The sequence below is a fragment of the Episyrphus balteatus genome, chromosome 1 (assembly GCF_945859705.1).
Source record: "Episyrphus balteatus chromosome 1, idEpiBalt1.1, whole genome shotgun sequence".
Lineage (NCBI taxonomy): Eukaryota > Metazoa > Arthropoda > Insecta > Diptera > Syrphidae > Episyrphus > Episyrphus balteatus.
Genome location: NC_079134.1, coordinates 68,177,907 through 68,198,156, shown reverse-complemented (window position 1 = coordinate 68,198,156; position 20,250 = coordinate 68,177,907). Strand labels below are relative to the sequence as shown.

Below are 20,250 nucleotides of genomic sequence, written 5' to 3'. Positions count from 1 at the left end.
ACAATCAAAATTGTTTCTAAATTCTTAAAACACAAAAAACTTAAATAAAAAACATTCAATTTATTTAAGCTTGACCTAATAAAGTCAGTGGCCGGAAATGGGACACTAAATGGCCGAAAATAGGAAGCAAAGGCCGGATTTAGGAGAATCGGGCTTTTTTATACAACAACTTAAATAAAACATTTTTGGGAACTATTATTAACTTTTTTTACCATACCGAAAAATAAATAAATAAAGTACATTTTACTTCAAGATTTATTCGAAAATGTTGATATTTGACGTTTCTGTGCTTTATTTTATGAGACAAAACCCTTAAGGGGCCGGCTACTAGCAACTACCCTACATGTTATCATTTACGATATGCCTGACACCAAACAATATTCGAATATTGGACAGCGGGACTATTTATACAGGGTGTAAAGTAATGGATCAAACGAAATATGCTGATAGGCCTACTTAAGGGCTCTCAGAATTTGGTAACTTGTTCATCCCAAATCCTTACGGTTTTCGATTTAATGCAATTCTTGTGAAATTTCGAAAAATCCCTACTTTGAAACAGTATTTTGCTTCTTGCGCCCACTATTGATTTTTGTTTTTTTAAATTCTTTTACAAAAACATTGCCAAATAATTAGGAACAATTTATTAACCAAATTATTTTTTATTCCATACGCCATTTCGGTGCAAATTAACTAACAGTTTCAAGTTTTATAAAAAATCAATTTCTAACTTTTATTTGAGAGCAACACCGCAAAAAAAATATGCACGGTGTGTGGATGGTTTATTATTTTAAAAAGTTTCCCTGTTATTGTCGTTTTCAAAAAAGTATAAAAGTTTCCCAAGTTGCAGTTAGATCGCAAAATATTACAATTTGAATTCAACAAAACAGGGTTTTTCAGAGCAAAAATACAAACAAAAATAGAGGCTTTTGTTCAAAGAAAAATAAACAAATAACAGTTCGATAAAATGTGTTTATTTTTGGTTGTTTTTTGTTCTGAAAAACCCTGTTTTGTTGAATTCAAATTGTTATATTTTGCGATCTAACTGCAACTTAGAAAACTTTTATACTTTTTTGAAAACGACAATAACAGGGCAACTTTTTAAAATAATAAACCATCCACACACCGTGCAAATTTTTTTTGCGGTCTTGCTCTCAAATAAAATTAAAAATTGATTTTTTATAAAACTTGAAACTGTTAGTTAATTTGCAGCGAAATGGCGTATGGAATAAAAAATATTTTGGTTAATAAATTGTTCCTAATTATTTGGCAATGTTTTTGTAAAAGAATTAAAAAAAAAAACAAAAATCAATAGTGGGTGCAAGAAGCAAAATACTGTTGGAAAGTAGGGATTTTTCGAAATTTCACAAGAATTGCATTTAATCGAAAACCGTAAGGATTTGGGATGAACAAGTTACCAAATTCTGAGAGCCCTTAAGTAGACCTATCAGCATATTTCGTTTGATCCATTACTTTTGGGACACCCTGTATAATGCTGCTGCAGATTATTAAATTTTCATGTACATAAAGTACCTATATAGATAATGGCCCGTATGCACAAAAAATAGTAAATACTAGCAATATGAAATTAATAAGTATAAACTAGGTTTGATATGCACAAAATGTGTTACAATTTTTCAAATAAAGCATTTACTATTTTTTATGCATATGACCCAATGTTTTGAATAAGCTCAAAATGAATAATACAATAAATGATTTGCGTGGAAGTTCAATTTTTTTATTTTCGTATTATGGAATTATATTCACAGCAGATTGAAGGCACTTTACGGCGCTGGTCAACATAAGTAAGTATGTTCCGGAATTACTGAGGAGTTTACTCCGGATATACACTTTTCATAACAGAAGCTTTAATTTGTCAATTTTCTATATGAACAAATTTTCAAACTAATTTATTAAAGGTGGGAATATACTCGTTTTTTTTTTTTTTCTTTCAAATAAAATTGCAGTGAATTTTTTTTCGAAGAAACAGATTTCACATGAATCTAGCAATTTAATAAAATTTAATGTACCAATATTGCTATTTTAACTTTAGTAAAAGGTTAAGGGATAGTAAGATGTTAAAATCGTTTATAATTAGCAAATTCGTCTTTTCAACTAAGTAACTTAATCGTTAAAAATTTAATAAAAACTTACCATACTATTCCTTGTGCTCCGGATCCAATAGGTTTCAAATTTTGATACCGGTTTAGAATTGTAAATTTCGTATCTCCCACCTCTACGGTGTACAAAGGATAGCGTGCGCTCATTATATTATTACTTTAAAATTACTGAATAGCTTTACTCCATTTTACTGACTATAAATAAAATAAATAAACAAAAATTATTAGATTATCATTCTTTAAGTTTGCATTTTCCAATAAGAAGTGTTTAATTTTCTGTAAAGTTTTAAAAGTTTATTTTTAATTTTATTTTATATAAATTGTTCCTAAATGTAATTTACTAACAACAAAAAACTAATAAATCCAAACCCCCTGATGAAGCCGGAAAAAACCGGAGAAACGTTGGGAAAAAGAATGAATTCGTTTTTTAATTGATTGCATTTTTTCATATCGATCATTAAGCCCAATTTGAAATTATCAAAAATTATTAGATTTGAATTAAATAATCTTTTCCAGTTTTCGAATTCTACAAATATGTAAACAATCTCTTAATAAATCTTAACTAGTTTAGTTTAGTTTTATTGACTTCAAAATTCTATTCACAATTTCATTTTTAAGTTTATCTTAAGTCTTAAATTGGTTTGGCCGATGGCCGTCTACCAGACTGACATTTACATTTTAATTTTTACAGAAATATCTTACTAAGGGCCAATTTTCCAATAGTCAGTTAAACAGTCAGTTAATACTTATTGCCCAGATAGAGAAAAAATCAATTTTTCAACAGTCAGATGTAGCTCATTCCTTGAAATAAAACATTTATTACAGAAATAAAACTATCTGCTTCTTTCAGAGACGAATAAAAATTATTCTAAGGAATAATCTCAACAAAAATAGTGTGTCAATTGTCAAAACTGTGTTGAAGAAAATATTGAATAAATGGATTTCTTTGAGATTATAAATTAAAAATATGCTTTTTCACAAATTTAAAGACCAATGCGTTTAAAAAATACTAGGGAACACAAGAAACAAAAACAATTATGAATAAAAATGACGTTTAGTTTTAATTATTTTTGAATTTGATATTTTTTTTTTTCTGTAGAATAGTTTTCTTGATTGAAAAATTCAATTTTGTTATCTGATTGTTTATGAGCCTAACAACTTTATTCGTCGAAGAGTTGTTTATTAAAAGATTGAAAAATCGGCTCTAAAGAAAAAAACTAATAGAATGCTTTCAAAAATAAAATTTTAGTTATATAAACAATTTTGTATATGCTAAAAGCTTTCTTTTATTATACATGTTCTGTATCGCAAAGCATTCAGACAATATTGGTATAAAAGATTCCAACCGCGTTCTCCATTTATCAGTTTTATTCAATTCAATTTTGTTTTTATTGAACTTGTTATTTACAATTGACTTAAAATTAACTTATGTCTAAGATACAAAATTTTGTTGGCACAGAGGAGGCCTAACCTTATACAATGATGGGCTGTCATTCTTCTCATCAGTTGATTGGGATGGTTGGCGATATTTCCTACCAGTATCTTCGCCGATTGCAGTAGATACTTGTATGATTTTTGCTTCCTCGTAGAATCGCTTGTTGCTATAGTATTTCTGCCGATGTCGAGTCTGGTGCACATCGTCAGTATTTTTCTCTCGAACATTTGTAGTTCCTTCATGGCTGTCTTGGAGATGATGTACCATACTGGAAAGCTGTAGGCAATGACTGGTCGCAGTAGCTGCTTGTAGATGTTCGTTGGTTGAATCCTGTTGCTCTTTTCATCAGAGGGTGAATGCGATGGAAGGCCAAGTCGGCTTTTTTGAGGACCAGACGGGAGTGATTGTTGAATCTGAGGAGGTTAAAGTTGATTCCGAGTACTTGGCGATGCGTTTGACTGGCAATCTAGTTCCATCTGGAAGTGTCAATGTTATGCTTCTACAGCTTCCAGCCGATCGACTGCCTCGTCCTCCTGATCGTCTAAGGCACAATAGTTCCGACTTGGATGAGTTTATTCGGATACTCCATTTACTGTAGAACTCGTACAGTTTCCGAATGTGAGCTTCGACTTTCCTGGCAGCTATTGTTGGCGAGATGGACTTGCAGTATGTGAGTGAATCGTCCGCGTGGGTTCTCGCACTCACTTGCAGGTGGTTGGCCTGACGTCAGGATGCTGTAAGGGAAGGGGCCAAGTTTGGATTCTTGAACAACTCCAGCTCTAATGCGTTTGGAAAGCCTAGTAAATGAAGTTTATGGATAAGGGCCTCTATCCATACGCTGTCAAATGCTTTCTCGACATCCAGAATGCATGCGACGGTTATTTGATTGTTGTTTAAAGCTGAAATGATGTCTTGGTGGAACTTCATGAGTGGATGCAGTGTAGAGTGCTTCTATCGAAAGCCGAACTGCATGTCTGGATGCAGTGTGGAGTGCTTCTATCGAAAGCCGAACTGCATGTCTGGGATGATGTAATCGCTGCAAAACTTCTATAGCTTCCTGAGTGTCACCTCTTCCAAGAGCTTACTAAGATTGTTGAGAAGAGAGATTGGCCTGTAATTGGAGATCATGTTCCTAGAACCTTTCTTAGGAATCGCCACAATTCTTGCAGTTTTCCATTTCTGCGGGAAGTAGCTGTTGTTTATACAGTTGTTGAGGATAATGGCTAGGAAGATCATTATTGTTTGCGGGAGCCTCTTTATTATGAAGTTGGAAATACCATAGGTTGAGCTGATTTCTTCGGTTTGTATAGATCAATTATTTCAGCAATCTCTTCGGGCGTACTCAGGTTAGGGTTGTCAACTGGATCATTTGCAGGATTGGTGTCGCTGAATGTCACTATATCCGGGTTAGGTAGCAAAGTCCTTTGGACGGATGCCTCGACTTCCTCTAAGAAGTCTGTGTCTGCGCAAGGTGCTTCCTTCAAAGTGGGCTGCTTCTGCTTTTTCTGAGATGTTGTTGCTTCTCCATTGTTGGTGTTAACGACTTCCGGCATTGGTGACTCCTGTCCAACAATTCGGTGGATGTTCTTGAAGGCATCAGGTGTTGAATGGAATTACGGAGCATGATGTTGGTGCACTGTAGCTCACTACACTGTCCGGTAGTTGCCGTTTGATGTATTCAGGTCCCTTTGTTGAATCCTTTGGAAGCGTTTCCTGAACCGTTGTCTGTGGGCGTATAGGTTTTGCACCTGTTCTGGGAGATGTTGGTAGCAGTCCTTTGATGTCTTCGGCTGTTTTTAATTGTCCACTGCGCGTGTGATTGCTATCTCTAGGGAGTCAATAGCAGCATCAATTTCAGTATTCTCAAGGTTCTTATTGTATGGAGGAAGCGTGACTGTTTGTTCGGCGTCTCTCTGCAGCCAGTCTACGTCAAGACTTCTGGATTTGATGAAGTTTGCCGATGGTTGTGCTGCTAGGGAGATGGGTTGGTGAAGCTGGATAATAAGCTGAACTGCTTCATGGTCCGAGTCGCTGGGTACTGTTGAACAGTTGAAGTTGCTGTAAGCTGGTTCGATATGGATGAGGTTTGATGTTGCGAGAAAGAAGTCCAGCGTTGATGGCGTTCTAGGGTAGGTTGGTTTTGGTTGGGAGACTGTTACTAGCGAGTGTAGAGAACTGTTGACATCCAGCCAATCAGCTATCGCCTTGCCTCCGATGCTAATAGTTGTATCCATCCAAAGGTGGATTATCTCACATTAAAATCACCGCCGATGAGTCCGTAAGTGCTTCTCGACAGGATGCCGTTGAGGGTTTGCAGATCTTTTTGAATATTTCTGACGGTGGAGCTGCACTTGAAGTATACGCTGATAACCGTCAAAGTTTCATCTCTCCCTACGTTTAAGATGATGGCGGTGGCCTCACTGGTGAGGAGTCCGGTGATGATGGTTTCGCTGGTGCTCAGTTTCTTCTTGACAAATATTGCGGTCCCTCTGCGTTTCTCCGATTTATCCTGACGATAGGTGTTGAATCCACGGATATCGATGTTGTTCTTCCTTGTCACGTTGATTTCGCTAATGAGGTATGAAGGTGGCTATCTTATCTCCCTCACTCAGTTGCCGATAATTTGGTGGAACGGCACTTCGGGCTTTCTACATCACTGTGATTATGATTAGATTATCCCCAAAGAGGCGCTCAACATCGTTCATCGATGGTGTCCTTGATGTAGAGCCTGATCTTGTTGACTTCGTTGGCCCTCCCTTGACAGGATAGTTTTAGCTGGGGTCAGGGGCGTAGCGAGGGTCCAAGTCATGGGGGGGTGAGATTCAGTGAAATTCCCACTCATTTTATGAATTTGCCGACTGCATCCGATTTTTTTTAAATAATATTGGGAATCATAGTTTTAGAGAAAACAGAACTTAAACTATAATTTTCACTATTAAGCATTTAATTATTAAAACAATACCTAATCTATAATAACAGACATAAACATTAGGCATACACTCAGTCACAAAAGTAAGTATACACCCCTATCTTTGTTTAACCAAGACCTCAAAAAAAAAATCTAACACATTTTCGAAAAAAATTTAAATGTGGTTTTATTTCATTAATCATTGCCTACATATTTACAAAAAAAAATTTGTCAAATAATCAATACTAAATGAAAAAGTGACAAAAAACTGAACACAGTACAAAATTTCGCATTACAAAAGTAAGTATACAGAGAAGAAAAAACTATGAAAATCGATGTTAAAAGTATAAATACCTAAATTTTTTTGGGAATTAATATATTTTAGGCTACCCCCTAGACTTGATGAGGTCAAACTCACTTGAAGGCATTGATTTTACTAGATTTTTTGCAACATTTGGGCCGAATCTTATTCACTCTTCCTATAAGACTCGTTTCAGCTAATCCTTTGAATGCTTCCTTACTTTTCTCACCAAATGGTCTCACAGATGCTAAATAGTATCCAAATCGGGTGACTGGGGGACGTTTGGATCTGGTTTTGAAAGTTTTTGATCAAAAATTCACTCAAAAAGACCGAGTTTTGCTTAGGGTCGTTACCTTTATTGAAGATAATCAATCCATCTTAGCCTAATTATTCGACACTCTGGTGCAGGTTTGTCTATAAAATATCTAAAAAAGAATACCCATCCATTTTTTCCTCAAGGAGACCAAGTAACCCACACCGAAAGATATAAGCGAAACCCCTATACCATAAACGCATCACTGCCGTTTTTACCAGATTTGGATACTATTTAGCATCTGTGAGACCATTTGGTGAGAAAAGTAAGGAAGCATTCAAAGGATTAGCTGAAACGAGTCTTATAGGAAGAGTGAATAAGATTCGGCCCAAATGTTGCAAAAAATCTAGTAAAATCAATGCCTTCAAGTGAGTTTGACCTCGTCTAGTCTAGGGGGTAGCCTAAAATATATTAATTCCCAAAAAAATTTAGGTATTTATACTTTTAACATCGATTTTCATAGTTTTTTCTTCTCTGTATACTTACTTTTGTAATGCGAAATTTTGTACTGTGTTCAGTTTTTTGTCACTTTTTCATTTAGTATTGATTATTTGACAAATTTTTTTTTGTAAATATGTAGGCAATGATTAATGAAATAAAACCACATTTAAATTTTTTTCGAAAATGTGTTAGATTTTTTTTTTTTGAGGTCTTGGTTAAACAAAGATAGGGGTGTATACTTACTTTTGTGACTGAGTGTACATTCTTTAATAATAAAAACAAAAATTGGGTAAAAAAAAAATCAGGCATTTTTGTAGTCTTTAAAATTTGAGTCTTTAAAATTAAAGTTATTAATTTCAAAACAATCAACATAAAACTTTTACATAAAATTGACTTTTAATTTAAAGACTAACCCTGTGATATTTTAACAATGTCTTTTTTTTTCGACAGCTTAGCTTAGTTGAGTTCTATCAACTATATCTTTTGATTAATAAAGCAGCATCAACGAATTTTACCTTTCTGCACCCATGGGCATACGCAAATAATTGAGAACTCTTTTAAGTTTACTAAATGACCGCTTACAAGAACTTGACTTCAGAGGAGCGGTAAACATGTAGTAAACTAACTTGAAGGCTAACGGAATTAAATTTCTCAGTTTAAATACCTCTTTGGTAATGTTGTAGAAATTTGAGCATTCGTTGCAAGAAAAAAGAAGAATTTGCAACTCAGACAATTAGCATGCTACATCTTCTTTAAACAAAAAATAAGATCCAATTCCACAATAGATTCAACTAATTCTATTGTGGCATTGGCTCATAGAAGCGGGTACATAAAATTTTTTTTTAAGTTTCAAAAATGGTTAAATTATTATCTTTTACGCGTCACGTAAAAGTTTTGAACTCTTTCCTATAAAATGTTTCCAAATTAAAAATAGAAGTGGTTTCAGGATTTTCATCAATTCTCTTTGAAAACCGACGAGTTCTATAATGTTTCAAAAAATCATTTTCAGGATTAATATTTAATTTTTTAGCAAACGAAGATGAACTTTTAATTAATGCATTTATTTGAGTTTCATCATCGTTTTTTTTTTAAAATGATTCTATTGTACTTTGAATCAACAATGAATCATCAAAAACGTACAAATTCTCCACTTCTAGATTCTCTATTAAATTTTTTACTTTGAACATGACATTTTTGCAAAAATATAAAGAACTGATAAAATCAAAATCCAAGATAGTTTTCAGGGTTCGTATGGTTAATTGTTTTTCAGAATTCTTTACTTAATTTAACTTATTTGTAGGTTCTATTCTATCAAAATTCCAAAGGAAAAGGACAAAATTCCAATGTGAAGAATTTGGAACCATGATTACAAGACACGACACGAGCTAACCAGATGTTAAAGACACATATGTACGTTAAGAAAAATGATTTGGCAAATCGTACCTCGTACGGTTCACGAGGTACCCAAATTTTAAATACATACACTTATGTACGTACAAAAAATGATTTGGAGATAAATTTTTTGCCGACTGATTTGCCGACTCGGCAGCTCAACTCGGTATGGACTAGAGTTTTTTTTTTTCAATTTAATGGTAAGATTTTTAAAGTTGCTTAAAGGCAATCCTTTAAACCCCGTAAATCGCCGAGTTATTCATGTGTTTTTTTTTTAAGTACTTTTAAATGATCAAAGTTTATTACCAAGAGTGTGGTGGAAATACATAATGTCAACGATGCTTTTGCCATAGTTAGGAGAGAGGACTAAATTAAGAAAACAGTTCCATACAATTTACCTCTGAAGAAGAAAAATTATAAACATCCCTTTCTTGACTTAGAACTACAAAGTTTCGGAAAAAAAATAGAAATTGGAGTTTACCATAAACCAAGTAGTACTATATGAGAACTATAACCATGGGTTCAAAAACTCAGTGAATGTGTTTCGCTCTCTATTTAAATTGCCAAACTCGCCAATTGCCAAACTCGCCATGAAAAAGAAACTTGAAACAAAGCAACATGAAGCTTTGTGGATAGCATTTGAGTAATTTGGGTATCAGAGAAATTTGTGTAACTAGAAGTACTATGATTACTCATCGTTACATGTTTTCTTTGGTTATAATGTACTTGACAGTACATGTGCACTGTGTATAAAAATATGATCAGGTAGATACACAGAAGGATTGATTTTCTTTAACTTTTTGGTTTTTTTGCTTGTTAGAAATTTTGTCGGCGTTATTATGGAAATGGTAACGGAGTTATGAATACCAGAGTAATGCGCGACAAAGTTACGCGCGTCAAAGTAACGCAAAACCGAAATTACGAAAAACCGAAGTTATGAAAGACCGAAGTTACGAAAAACCGAAGCTATGAAAAACCAGAGTTATGAACACCAAAGCTATGAAACATGGTTTTTGGGTTGGCAACCATTGAGATGAAGGATATACGGGAGGAACGTACCAAAAAGTTAAAGCGTATAGGTTGAGCCAAGACAAGAAAAAAATTGTGTGGGACGGGGGTATCTAATCCCCTCCGTTTAGCCGGGAGGGGAGATTTTCTAAAAAAAAGGACTTAATTTGGAAAAAAATTTATTAAAAACCAACGGTCACACCATTAATATCGTACTGTACTTTTTTGTTCATAGCTTCGTCGGTTTCCCGTTATTATGAATTCCATTCGTATCGGAAATTTGCTACGATTCCCGAAAAAATAATCTCGGAATCCGTCTGTAGTCGAACATTTCATACAAATCGTGATTGTGATTATTTTCCGATAAGATAGAATACGTGGAAAGGCAGATTGTCTCGCTAGGTAGGTATATCGCGATCGCCCTGGTTGATATGAAAATATACATATGTACGTACCAGTGGCCTCTCATCGGGGTGTGCAAGGTGTGCATTGCACACACTGATCTAACGAACAAAATCCCTCATCGCACAATGTCTAATATTAATAATACGCACAAATATGCACAATTACACAATTCGTAAAACCTGCATCACACAGCCTACATTAATATTCTTCCTTCCTAATTATACAAAATAAACTCGTACGAAATCTCGCAGAGCATACATACAATCTTTACTTCTATGAATTTGTAGTAAGCTCGTGCGACGGCTTTCTGTGCACAAGCTGATTTCTTTTTGAAATTATACTTCTTATGGGACGGTGCGTATGAAAATTTGTTTTTTGGACAAGAATGTCAAAGGGATTATGACGCGATCTATAATTGGGCAGCAGAGCTGTCGTTTCACCTTAAGAGGTGGCAGTACTTTAGTATTTAAAAATGCAGTACGCCGCAGTACCGCAAAAAACACACACAACAAGTGGCAAGTTGCATGTTTTATGTCACAAGTTGCGTGTAGCAAGTTGCATGTGGCAAGTTGCATGTGGTAAGTTGCATGTGGCAAATTGCATGTGGCAAGTTGCATGTGGCAAAGTTGCATGTAACAAGTTGCATGTGGCAAGTTGCATGTGGCAAGTTGCATGTGGCAAGTTGCATGTGGCAAATTGCATGTGGCAAGTTGCATGTGGCAAGTTGCATGTGGCAAAGTTGCATGTGGCAAGTTGCATGTGGCAAGTTGCATGTGGCAAGTTGCATGCGGGAAGTTGCATGTGGCAAGTTGCACATGGCAAGTTGCATGTGGCAAGTTGCATGTGACAGATTGCATGCGGCAAGTTGCACGTGGCAAGTTGCATGTGGCAAGTTGCACGTGGCAAGTTGCATGTGGTAATTTCCATGTGGCGAGTTACGTGTTCCTACTACTAGTGCTAGAGCACACACAATTCTCATAAAATAACCATATCGCACATAATGTGCAATTCGTTTACTTTCGTTAAGCATATGCCGTACGTTCTGAACCGCACGACTTGAGTAAATTTCACAGAATAAATTGAAAACAACATAGACGCAAGGAGGGTGGAAGAATTAATTTAGTGTCCACTTGATAAAAATGTAAAAAACTAAGTGTGGATTAATTATTTTAATAATAAAAATTAAAAATATCAAATGAAATTCATTTACAGTGAGAAGTTTAACTTCAGTCGTGTGTACATTAGTGTGGTCCACGTTATTAGGCAAAAAAATAAACCATATAATTCATTACTTCCCCATCCATTATTTTGCTACAGATATCTATACCAACATATGCTGAAAGTATTAGCTTTCAAAAGTAAAAAGAAGAGGGCGCTCATCAGCTTTGAAATATTAGACTTTTGTATCCTTAATATCTAATTATATTGTAATAGGACTTGGCTTCGAGTTGGAATTTGGCTTAAATATGATAAGCACGCATGATTGCGAGAACCAAGTTAATGATTATCATGTTTCTTTGGTTTTGAGTCATTCATATTTCATTGATTAATTCTGTTTTGTTTTAACTTTAAGCAAAAAATACTTACAGACGAATTTAAGTGAACACAAAAAATCTGTGAAAACATCACTTAACTAGTGGTTTTTTATGAAAAAAAAAACATATCATGAAAAACTTTACCACGTTACAACTTTATTCACTTGATAAATTAAAAAAAAAGTTTATTACTAAGCATGAGCATCTAGCGAGAACAGCATCTGAGCAAAAACTTTGAGCCTGTTGAGCGCCCACTTACACTTCACCTAAAAATCTGAAATTTCATGTGAGTAATACAAAACACAAATGCAACCAATTTTTGAGTGGGGAACAACGGAAATGTAAAAACCAAAAAATTGGACCACCTTAGTGTACATGTGTACATCTTTTTTTCTTTCCTTTTTTCTATGTTCTCTTGCGTTTCTGTAAAGCTTCAAAGATGAAAAATAGTACAGGTAAAATAGTACATAAAATCAAGAAATAAAAAAAAATTGTTACACTCATGAAACTTGGAAAAAAGTTCGCTTTTGGGATAAGAACCAAGTACAAAGAGTATATTTTGGACCTTCACCCCCTCCCTCTTGTCCGCGAAAAAACACCGAACTTTTTTTTATAGACTTTTTTTGTACTTGGTTCTTATCCCAAAAGCAAACTTTTTGCCAAGTTTCATGAGTGTAACAATTTTTTTTCTTTTAAATGCCTATTTTACCTGTACTAAAATACAATGTATTTCATCGAAGCTCATGCGTAAAAAAGCATTGCAAGACAGTTTAAGCATAAGAGCATTTGTTGCATTTTTATTTGTAATTTGTATCGAGAAAACAGTAAAAGCGAAGTTGCTGTTTAATAGATTAATTAATTAATAGATAAGTGTTTAAAAAATATAGGTACTATGTAGGTATATAATTTTCAAGAATTGCACATCTATCTTAAATAGGCATGTCTATAGGCGGTTTTTCTGGTTTTTTTCCTTTCGGTTAAACCGGGCGGTTTTAAACCGGGCCAATAAACCGGTTTTTGGAAAAACCGGTTTTTTGTTTTTTTTTGCTTGATTTGACAGTAAAAAAAATGCAACCTAATTTGTCAACCAAAAATAAACTTTTCGAAGAAAATCCCTGAGCAAAGCTTTTTTTAGTTTGATTTTGTTATAAGAGTTCTTGACTCACCCTTAATAGGAGTTTGAGGAATTTAAGCTGAATATGAATGAAAATTTATAATTATATGGTAAGTTGAGACAGGGAATGAATGTTTTGAGGGTTTTTAGTCATTTTGTCTCGTCGGATCTTTTTTTGTTGGACTTTTTTTTCAGCCGTTTTTTTTTGTAAAAACCGGTTTAAAACGCGAGGACAAACCGAAAAAACCGGTTGACCGAAGCCGGTTTTTCCCATCCCTATAATCTAAATATCTCACGCGACGCCACTGGTACGTACATACAGGGTTATTCAGGAGGAAATTTCCAAAAAGCTAGAGTGTTAAGGAAAATCGTATGGGAGGGGGATCTATTCTTCCTAGTTTAGCGGGGAGGGGCAATTAAAAAAAAATTCACTTAATTTGGAAAAAAAAATTTAAAAATCAACGATTTGACCTACAATAACGTGGTATACCTTTTGTAAAGCCAAAAAACCTCGTCATTTATAAAAAAATTAATAAAGCCAAGCCAATTTTCAAAATCAAAATTTTGAAAAACAAAAACTTCAATCAAATTTTTTTCACAATTTTATGTTATTAAGTAGTAATTTAATTTTTAAAATAGTACTCTCATTTGTTTTTAAACAAAAACATTAGAATTGAAAACCCCGATATGATTGGTAAAAAGAGCACTGTGAACTTCAAAGTTAGATTGATTTTAGAATACATCGAAAGATTTAATTCATGAACCACGTCGAATTGTCTTCGATAAACTTATGTCTTTCGGATTCTGTCTATTTTAGTAATCCTCAGACACAATTTTTTGTAAAAATTTAATTTTAACCGCCATTTAAAGGCATGCTATTTTAGACTTTCACGTGAATCGAATAGCAGAATAGGGCTGATAATTTTTATTCTATAATTGGGTTATTCTTGAAGAAGTAGTTCTTCTAATTATCTAAAAAAATTAGTATGTCAGAAAGGTATAGGAGAAATGTCATTTTGCTTCCACCTTGCGAAACAAACCCACATTTTTACCAACTATAAAATTGAATTTAATCAACTTACGGTTTTCGTTTGTATGTACATATGGTTTTGTACCTACACAATAATAAAATTTTTTCTGACTGCGGATTAAAAATCAGCACCCCAGAAACCTTCAGAAAAGTATATTTTGGTTTTTGTGCAAAAAAAGTTGTAGGAAATTTTAAGTCGTACCAAAGTTATTATAAGAACGTTTTCGCTCAGATGAACCTAAATCGAAAAAAAAGTAAAACTCACTCTCATCTCCGAAAATTTTACATATTTTCGTCAATAACTTTTTTTACAGAAACATTAAAAAAAAAATTTAATAAATAAAAATGATAGAATACGTTGTTCTACAAAACAAGACAACAAAATCCATTCTACGATGAACATGGGCCGAGAAAATCACAAAAACACATTTTTCACGCACGCGCGAGTGTAATATTAGAGTGACCGCAACTCCCATGGAAAAATTTTTTAGTCGAATTTTGTCCGGAGGAACCCCATAAAATGTTAAGCCTTTGCAGATTTTTAGATAGCCTAAATTTCAGCTCGATTGGATAAGTCTAAATGGTGCCGACACTCGCTGAAAGTATCAAAAATCTCTGTTTTTTCACTGTTTTGCGAAGAAAATTAGCTCTAGCTCCCAAACAGATGGGGTCACTTTCACTTTTTATATATTAAATTAAAGGTAGTGTTTTTACACATAATTCAAATGCTAAATTTGTTTAGTCTTACTTAAAAAAAAACTATATTTTTTTCTTGCGGTCACTCTAGTGTAATATAATAAATAAGCAATAGGTACAACCCAGAAATCAAACTATATATGCAAATCAATCATTGTGTACATGTCAAATGTCAATACATTTTACACACACAAACAAGTGCATACTTACCCACATATCTAATCCTTTACCTATATCCCCGCACGAGCGATATGAATATTACACAACGCAAAGAATTTCGCAGACAAAAAAAAACAACCCAAAGATGTAAAATTTGTCAACTCGTACGTGCGAGTGCAATATTAGCAGCGTTTTATTGGTAACTCAGTACTTAGCTCATGAAAATTTAACACGGGAAACAGCAACAAAAGATTGCTTAGGATATACAAGTTTTTTATTTGTTGGTTTATAGAGAAATTTTTTTGCAGCATCTTCATAGTTTCATCTTTCATGAATGATTTCTGCCTGCCTGAGTGAGAAAATAGGAAACAAGAAAAGGATTATGTAAACACAAAAAAAAAAATATATATAACGAGAAAATGAGAGTGCAAGAGCAAGTTTTTTTTTTCAAAAAATAGAAAAGAACAGAAAGAAAGAGTGCATCAGCGCAAACTTATGCAGTGGCATTTTTTTGAACTAGGTTTGTATGTGTGCGTGATTAATGGAATTTTTGAAAGTAAAAAAGCTAAAATAGACACTTTTTCAACAATTTACATATATTAAAAATACTGTGAACAAAAATATATATTATATATTTTTTTTGAAACTGATTTGAAATATAATGAAAAAAAAAAAAAATAATAAATAAATTGTGAATGCTTTGACTTCCCCTCTCAAAAAAAAAAAAAAAAATTGGTTTATTAAAATCAAATTTTTATTGTGTAAATAAAAAATTTTTTTTTTTTTGACAAACTGGCTTGATGAACAACTTTATTAACTTTTCATTAAAAAATGCAAAAATGTTTTTAAAAATAATCACGCTTTGCCCCTTTTGACACTTTTCCTTAAAATTAACCGTTCAAACTAACTTAAAATTAAATTTTAGTAATTTCATTGGATTCTCCTAATTGCACATTATTATTTTCTTTTTGTTTCATCTAAAAACACTAATAAATGGTAAACTTATTCTAACTAAAAAAAATCAATTTCGACTCTTACAAAAATGAAATGTTTCTAAAATTTAAATGATGCATACAATATCAATCAAATTTTGATTGTTCTCTTGACAATTTTTCTATTAATTACCGATTTTTAAAGTTATGTGTTTCAAAAATTGCCAAGTAAACAATTAAAATTTTATTGATACAAATTTGAAACCAAACTTTAGAATAGAACTTGGTTCACTTTTATATCTCAGTACCTTTTGTGCCAGCATAATTTCAATATAGGAGAACTTGGTTAACAGTAATGTTTTTGTTGTGATTTCAATACCTTTTGCAAGGTATCGCTGTAGAATTTAAAATAATAAAAATAATCTCTATGTTTGATGAAAATTCAGCGAAAATGGGCGATTACCACGCCCCCTGTCTAAAATTCCCAAATTTTAATTTTCTTTCTTTGTATAAACTACCAGTTCTGCCATTCTACCAAATTTCAAGATTCTACGATAATCAGAAGTGCTCTAAAATATTTGATGAAAATTCATCTGAAATGGGCGGCTCCCACGCTTCTGACTATAATTCTCAGATTTTAAATTTTTTCCTTTGTACAAACTACACCGAAAAAAATGATAATAACAGCTATCAAATTAACATTTTTGAGTGAGAAAAGTCGTCCAACAATTAAATTATCAATTTTGATATGATTATCATATCATTTTGACATTTTTTAATTTTAGGTGGATAGTGAAGATTTCACTTTGACAATTAAAATATCATTTTGACATTTTTTAATTTTAGATGGATAGTGAAAATTTCACTTTGACAATTAAAATATCAATGTTTACTAGATTTTGAGTTTCAGTTTGGTATAATGATATTTCTTTCTTTTTTTTATTATTTTTATTACATTAAGTATTTTCTTTCTTTTTTCTTTAAAATTAAACAAAACATTACTGAAAGTGAATATTCTTTATTAAATAGTGGTAATATTATTTTTTCTGTTATAGGTGATATAATCAGCCTTATCACAAATTCCATCGTAGGTGAAAATATCCTACGTTTCCCGATAAAACTATCTCAAATTCCATCGTAGTAAATTCGGAGTTCTACGATTTTCGAAATTCGTAAAAAACAGGAATCAGTGAATTCGAGTGGAATGGAACCCTTTTTTTTCTACGACAGAATATTTGTGTCGGAGTCTGAATGAAAACAGTTTTATTTATGTAAAATGAAAGTTATTTACATGTTGTGTGAAGTAATTTACAATTTTTTTGGTTAAAAATTATAATTTGTTTAATTTTAAAGTTCAAAAACAACAAATGATGCCCAAACTCAAAGGCTTCCTGAGTTGTTAAGTTGGTTCGATAGGAATTCTTGTATAAAAAGCCAATTGAAATAAAAGAAAAAAGTTAATTCAATCAGAATGTTAATAAAATATTTATTAACATGGGCCTTACTAATAAATCAATCGCTAAATACGCATTTAGATAAATACTTACTCAAATTTAAAACACGTCCTTAAATGTGGTTTTACCAGTAACAAAATAAATCACTTCACTATTACTAAATTTACTGCAATTTATAAACAAAAAGTCAAGCCGAAACCCAGACCTCTTAGATACCCTTTATGCAGGAAAAATATTTCTCCTTAAGTCCGGTATCATGCAAGTAATATATTTTTTTTCCAAGCATTTTTGCACTGATTTTCCGTTTTGTCGTTAAACAGCTTATTTCGGAAACGAGTTAGAAAGCTTTCAATGCGGCAAAGCTTTTTTCGATTCCACTCGGATGACAGCTTGTCGTAGATCGGGATGCAGCTCTCCGTGCGGAGATTTATTACGATGGAACTAGTGATAGGGCTGAATTGTTTTGTTATTTTCTCCCAAACTATGTGAAGTAAAATCTTATTGCCGATCAAATATTCTCAGTAAATCATACATTAAACTTCGAAAAAACACAAAACGCCTTTAAATAGAGAAATTTATATGAAAAATTGATAATAAATATCAACAAAAAAAATTCAATAATGTGATATTTAAATATAATCCTGATAATACAAATATTGTTTTAATATTTTAACTATCATAAAACACATTTTATAGAGCATTTTTTGCTGATATTTAAAAAATATTAATTTGATATTTAAAAAATGTTAAATTGATATTGGTTTTTTTTTCGGTGCATTCTACCAAGTTTCAATATTCTACGATAATCAGAAGTGCTCTATAATAATTGATGAATATTCGGCGAAAATGGGCGGTTACCACGCCCCCTGAATTGAAAATCTCAAATTTTCGATTTTTTCCGTTGTATGTATACGCCACAAGCCCCATCAGCGTGCAAAATTTCTAGTTTCTGCGATAGCGGGAAGTTCTCCATAATGTTGATGATCTGTCAGTGAGCCAGTGAATCAGTAAGTCAGTGAGTCAGTGAGTCAGTTACGGTTTTCGCGATTTTGTAAGCCCTATATCTCAGAAACTACTCATCGTAAGAAGCTGACCAGCTTAACAAATGTAGCGAGTTTGAAATTTCTGGCATCTTTGGTTTGGAAGTTAGAGAAGGGTCAAAAATGGCCTGAGTTGTTTCCTGTAAATAAAAGTATAGTGCCAAAGTTGCTAGAGAACTTTGCTGGGCACCACCGCACCGTGCCCCTTGATAATTTCAACGGACAACGAGTAAGCAGTTAACTTTTACGCCGACACCCGATCGGTTTACTTCCGTGGCTAAACGCCAAACTACCAAACCCTACAACTGGACAACGTCTGAACAACTCTTGTCAGCAGACTTGGCTAATTAAGTTTAAGTTTATTCATGTATTACATCTATTTTTAATACGCTTTTATTAGCTTCGCTTGTAACTAACTAACAATGTAATAAAAACTTGGAACTAAATTTTGACCCACTTCCACTTATCTTATCGAACTGAAACTTTGAACATATATGAAGTTCGAATTACAACACAACATTTTGGTGGTCCGGACACTGGGGAGGGGCATTTGGCGATCCAAACACCCAAAATCAATTTTAGTCTTCTTCCAATTATCGTATCGAAATGAAACTTTATACATATATGTAGCTCAGATGACTTTACAATATTTTGGTGGTCCGGACCCTAGGAAGTGGCATTGGGGGTTCATAAGATCTAAATCAATTTTAGCCTACTTCCAATTATCGTATCGAACTGAAACTTTATACATACAGGGTGTCCGGTAGAGAATGGATAAGCCTAGAATGGCTGATAGTTAGACATATGACTGTTCTAAAACCAAATAGAAAAAATTTTTTTAGAAATAGTTTAGAAAATATCAACTTTTTTTCGTTCAGTGTATTTTAAATTTTAACATCTTACACAACCACAAATGAATGAATTTTATTATTTTTTTTTAATAATTTTTCACAATAATTGACTCACTACATAAGAAGTTAAAAACTTTCATAACTTTTGCACAAAATTTTGAAATTAGTTTTTCGATGCAAAATGTAAAAAAAAACATTTTATGAAAAATTATAAACACCTATGGTATAAAAAAATCTATAGGAACTGTAATGATCCATATACAGGGTGTCCGGTAAAAAATGGATAACCTGAAATGGCTGATAGCTAAACTTATGACTGTACTAGAACCAAATTGAAAAAATTTCTATCGCAACCAGTTTAGAAAATATTACCTTTTTTTGTTCAATGTATTTTAAATTTCATTATCTTATAGTCTAAGAGCCAACGACATAATGAATCAAGTCATCTAAAGAATGTTGTGAGGCATATCATTAGAAAGGTCTTGGGGAGTAAAGCACGAATCGTGAAGTCTGGCAGCATTTTGGTGTGACCAAAATGGGTTAAATTCTACCCAAAGTGTAAAAAAATGAAAAGTCAACCTGGTTGGGTAACTTTGTAAAGAATTTTAGACTGACTCTTTGCGCAAATACTTTTGGGAGTATTGTGCAACAAGTTTTGTCAAAAAATAAATTGAACAAATTGCTTTCGGTTAGGAATTAAATTTACAAAATTATTCAAACGAGTTGATTTTTTTCTGTTTTCTACGCTTAGGATCGAATTAAACCCATGTTGGTCACACTAAAAGGCTGCCAGACCAATTTATTCTTATGCTACACATCGAGACCTTTCTCTGGATATGCATCACAACATTTTTCACAAGACAGGTTTTCTTAAACAAGAAACAGAAACAGGATTTTTTTTTCGAAAATTTCGACTTTTAAGTTGTCTACCGGGGTGTTTGTCAAAGAAATTTGGCCTGACTTTTTGCGCTGACACTTTTGGGAATATTATGTAACAAATTTCATCAACAAAAAATATTATGCAAATTACTTTCTGTTAGGAATTAAATTTACAAAGTTACCCAACCAGGTTGACTTTTTTCATTTTTGTACACTTTGGGTCGAATTTAACCCATGTTG

General features: G+C 33.0%; 1 protein-coding gene across 2 annotated transcripts in view; it reads right to left on the bottom strand.

Annotated features, from left to right (window-relative positions):
- LOC129907621 (stress-activated protein kinase JNK) overlaps window positions 1-20,250 on the bottom strand; it is a 232,609-nt gene that overhangs the window by 170,923 nt on the left and 41,436 nt on the right. For both annotated transcript variants that reach the window (XM_055983923.1, XM_055983924.1), the window contains exon 2: window positions 2,152-2,312. In XM_055983923.1, the coding sequence (XP_055839898.1) occupies window positions 2,152-2,264 (113 nt within the window). In that variant the 5' untranslated portion in view covers window positions 2,265-2,312. The remainder of the gene's footprint in view (window positions 1-2,151; window positions 2,313-20,250) is intronic.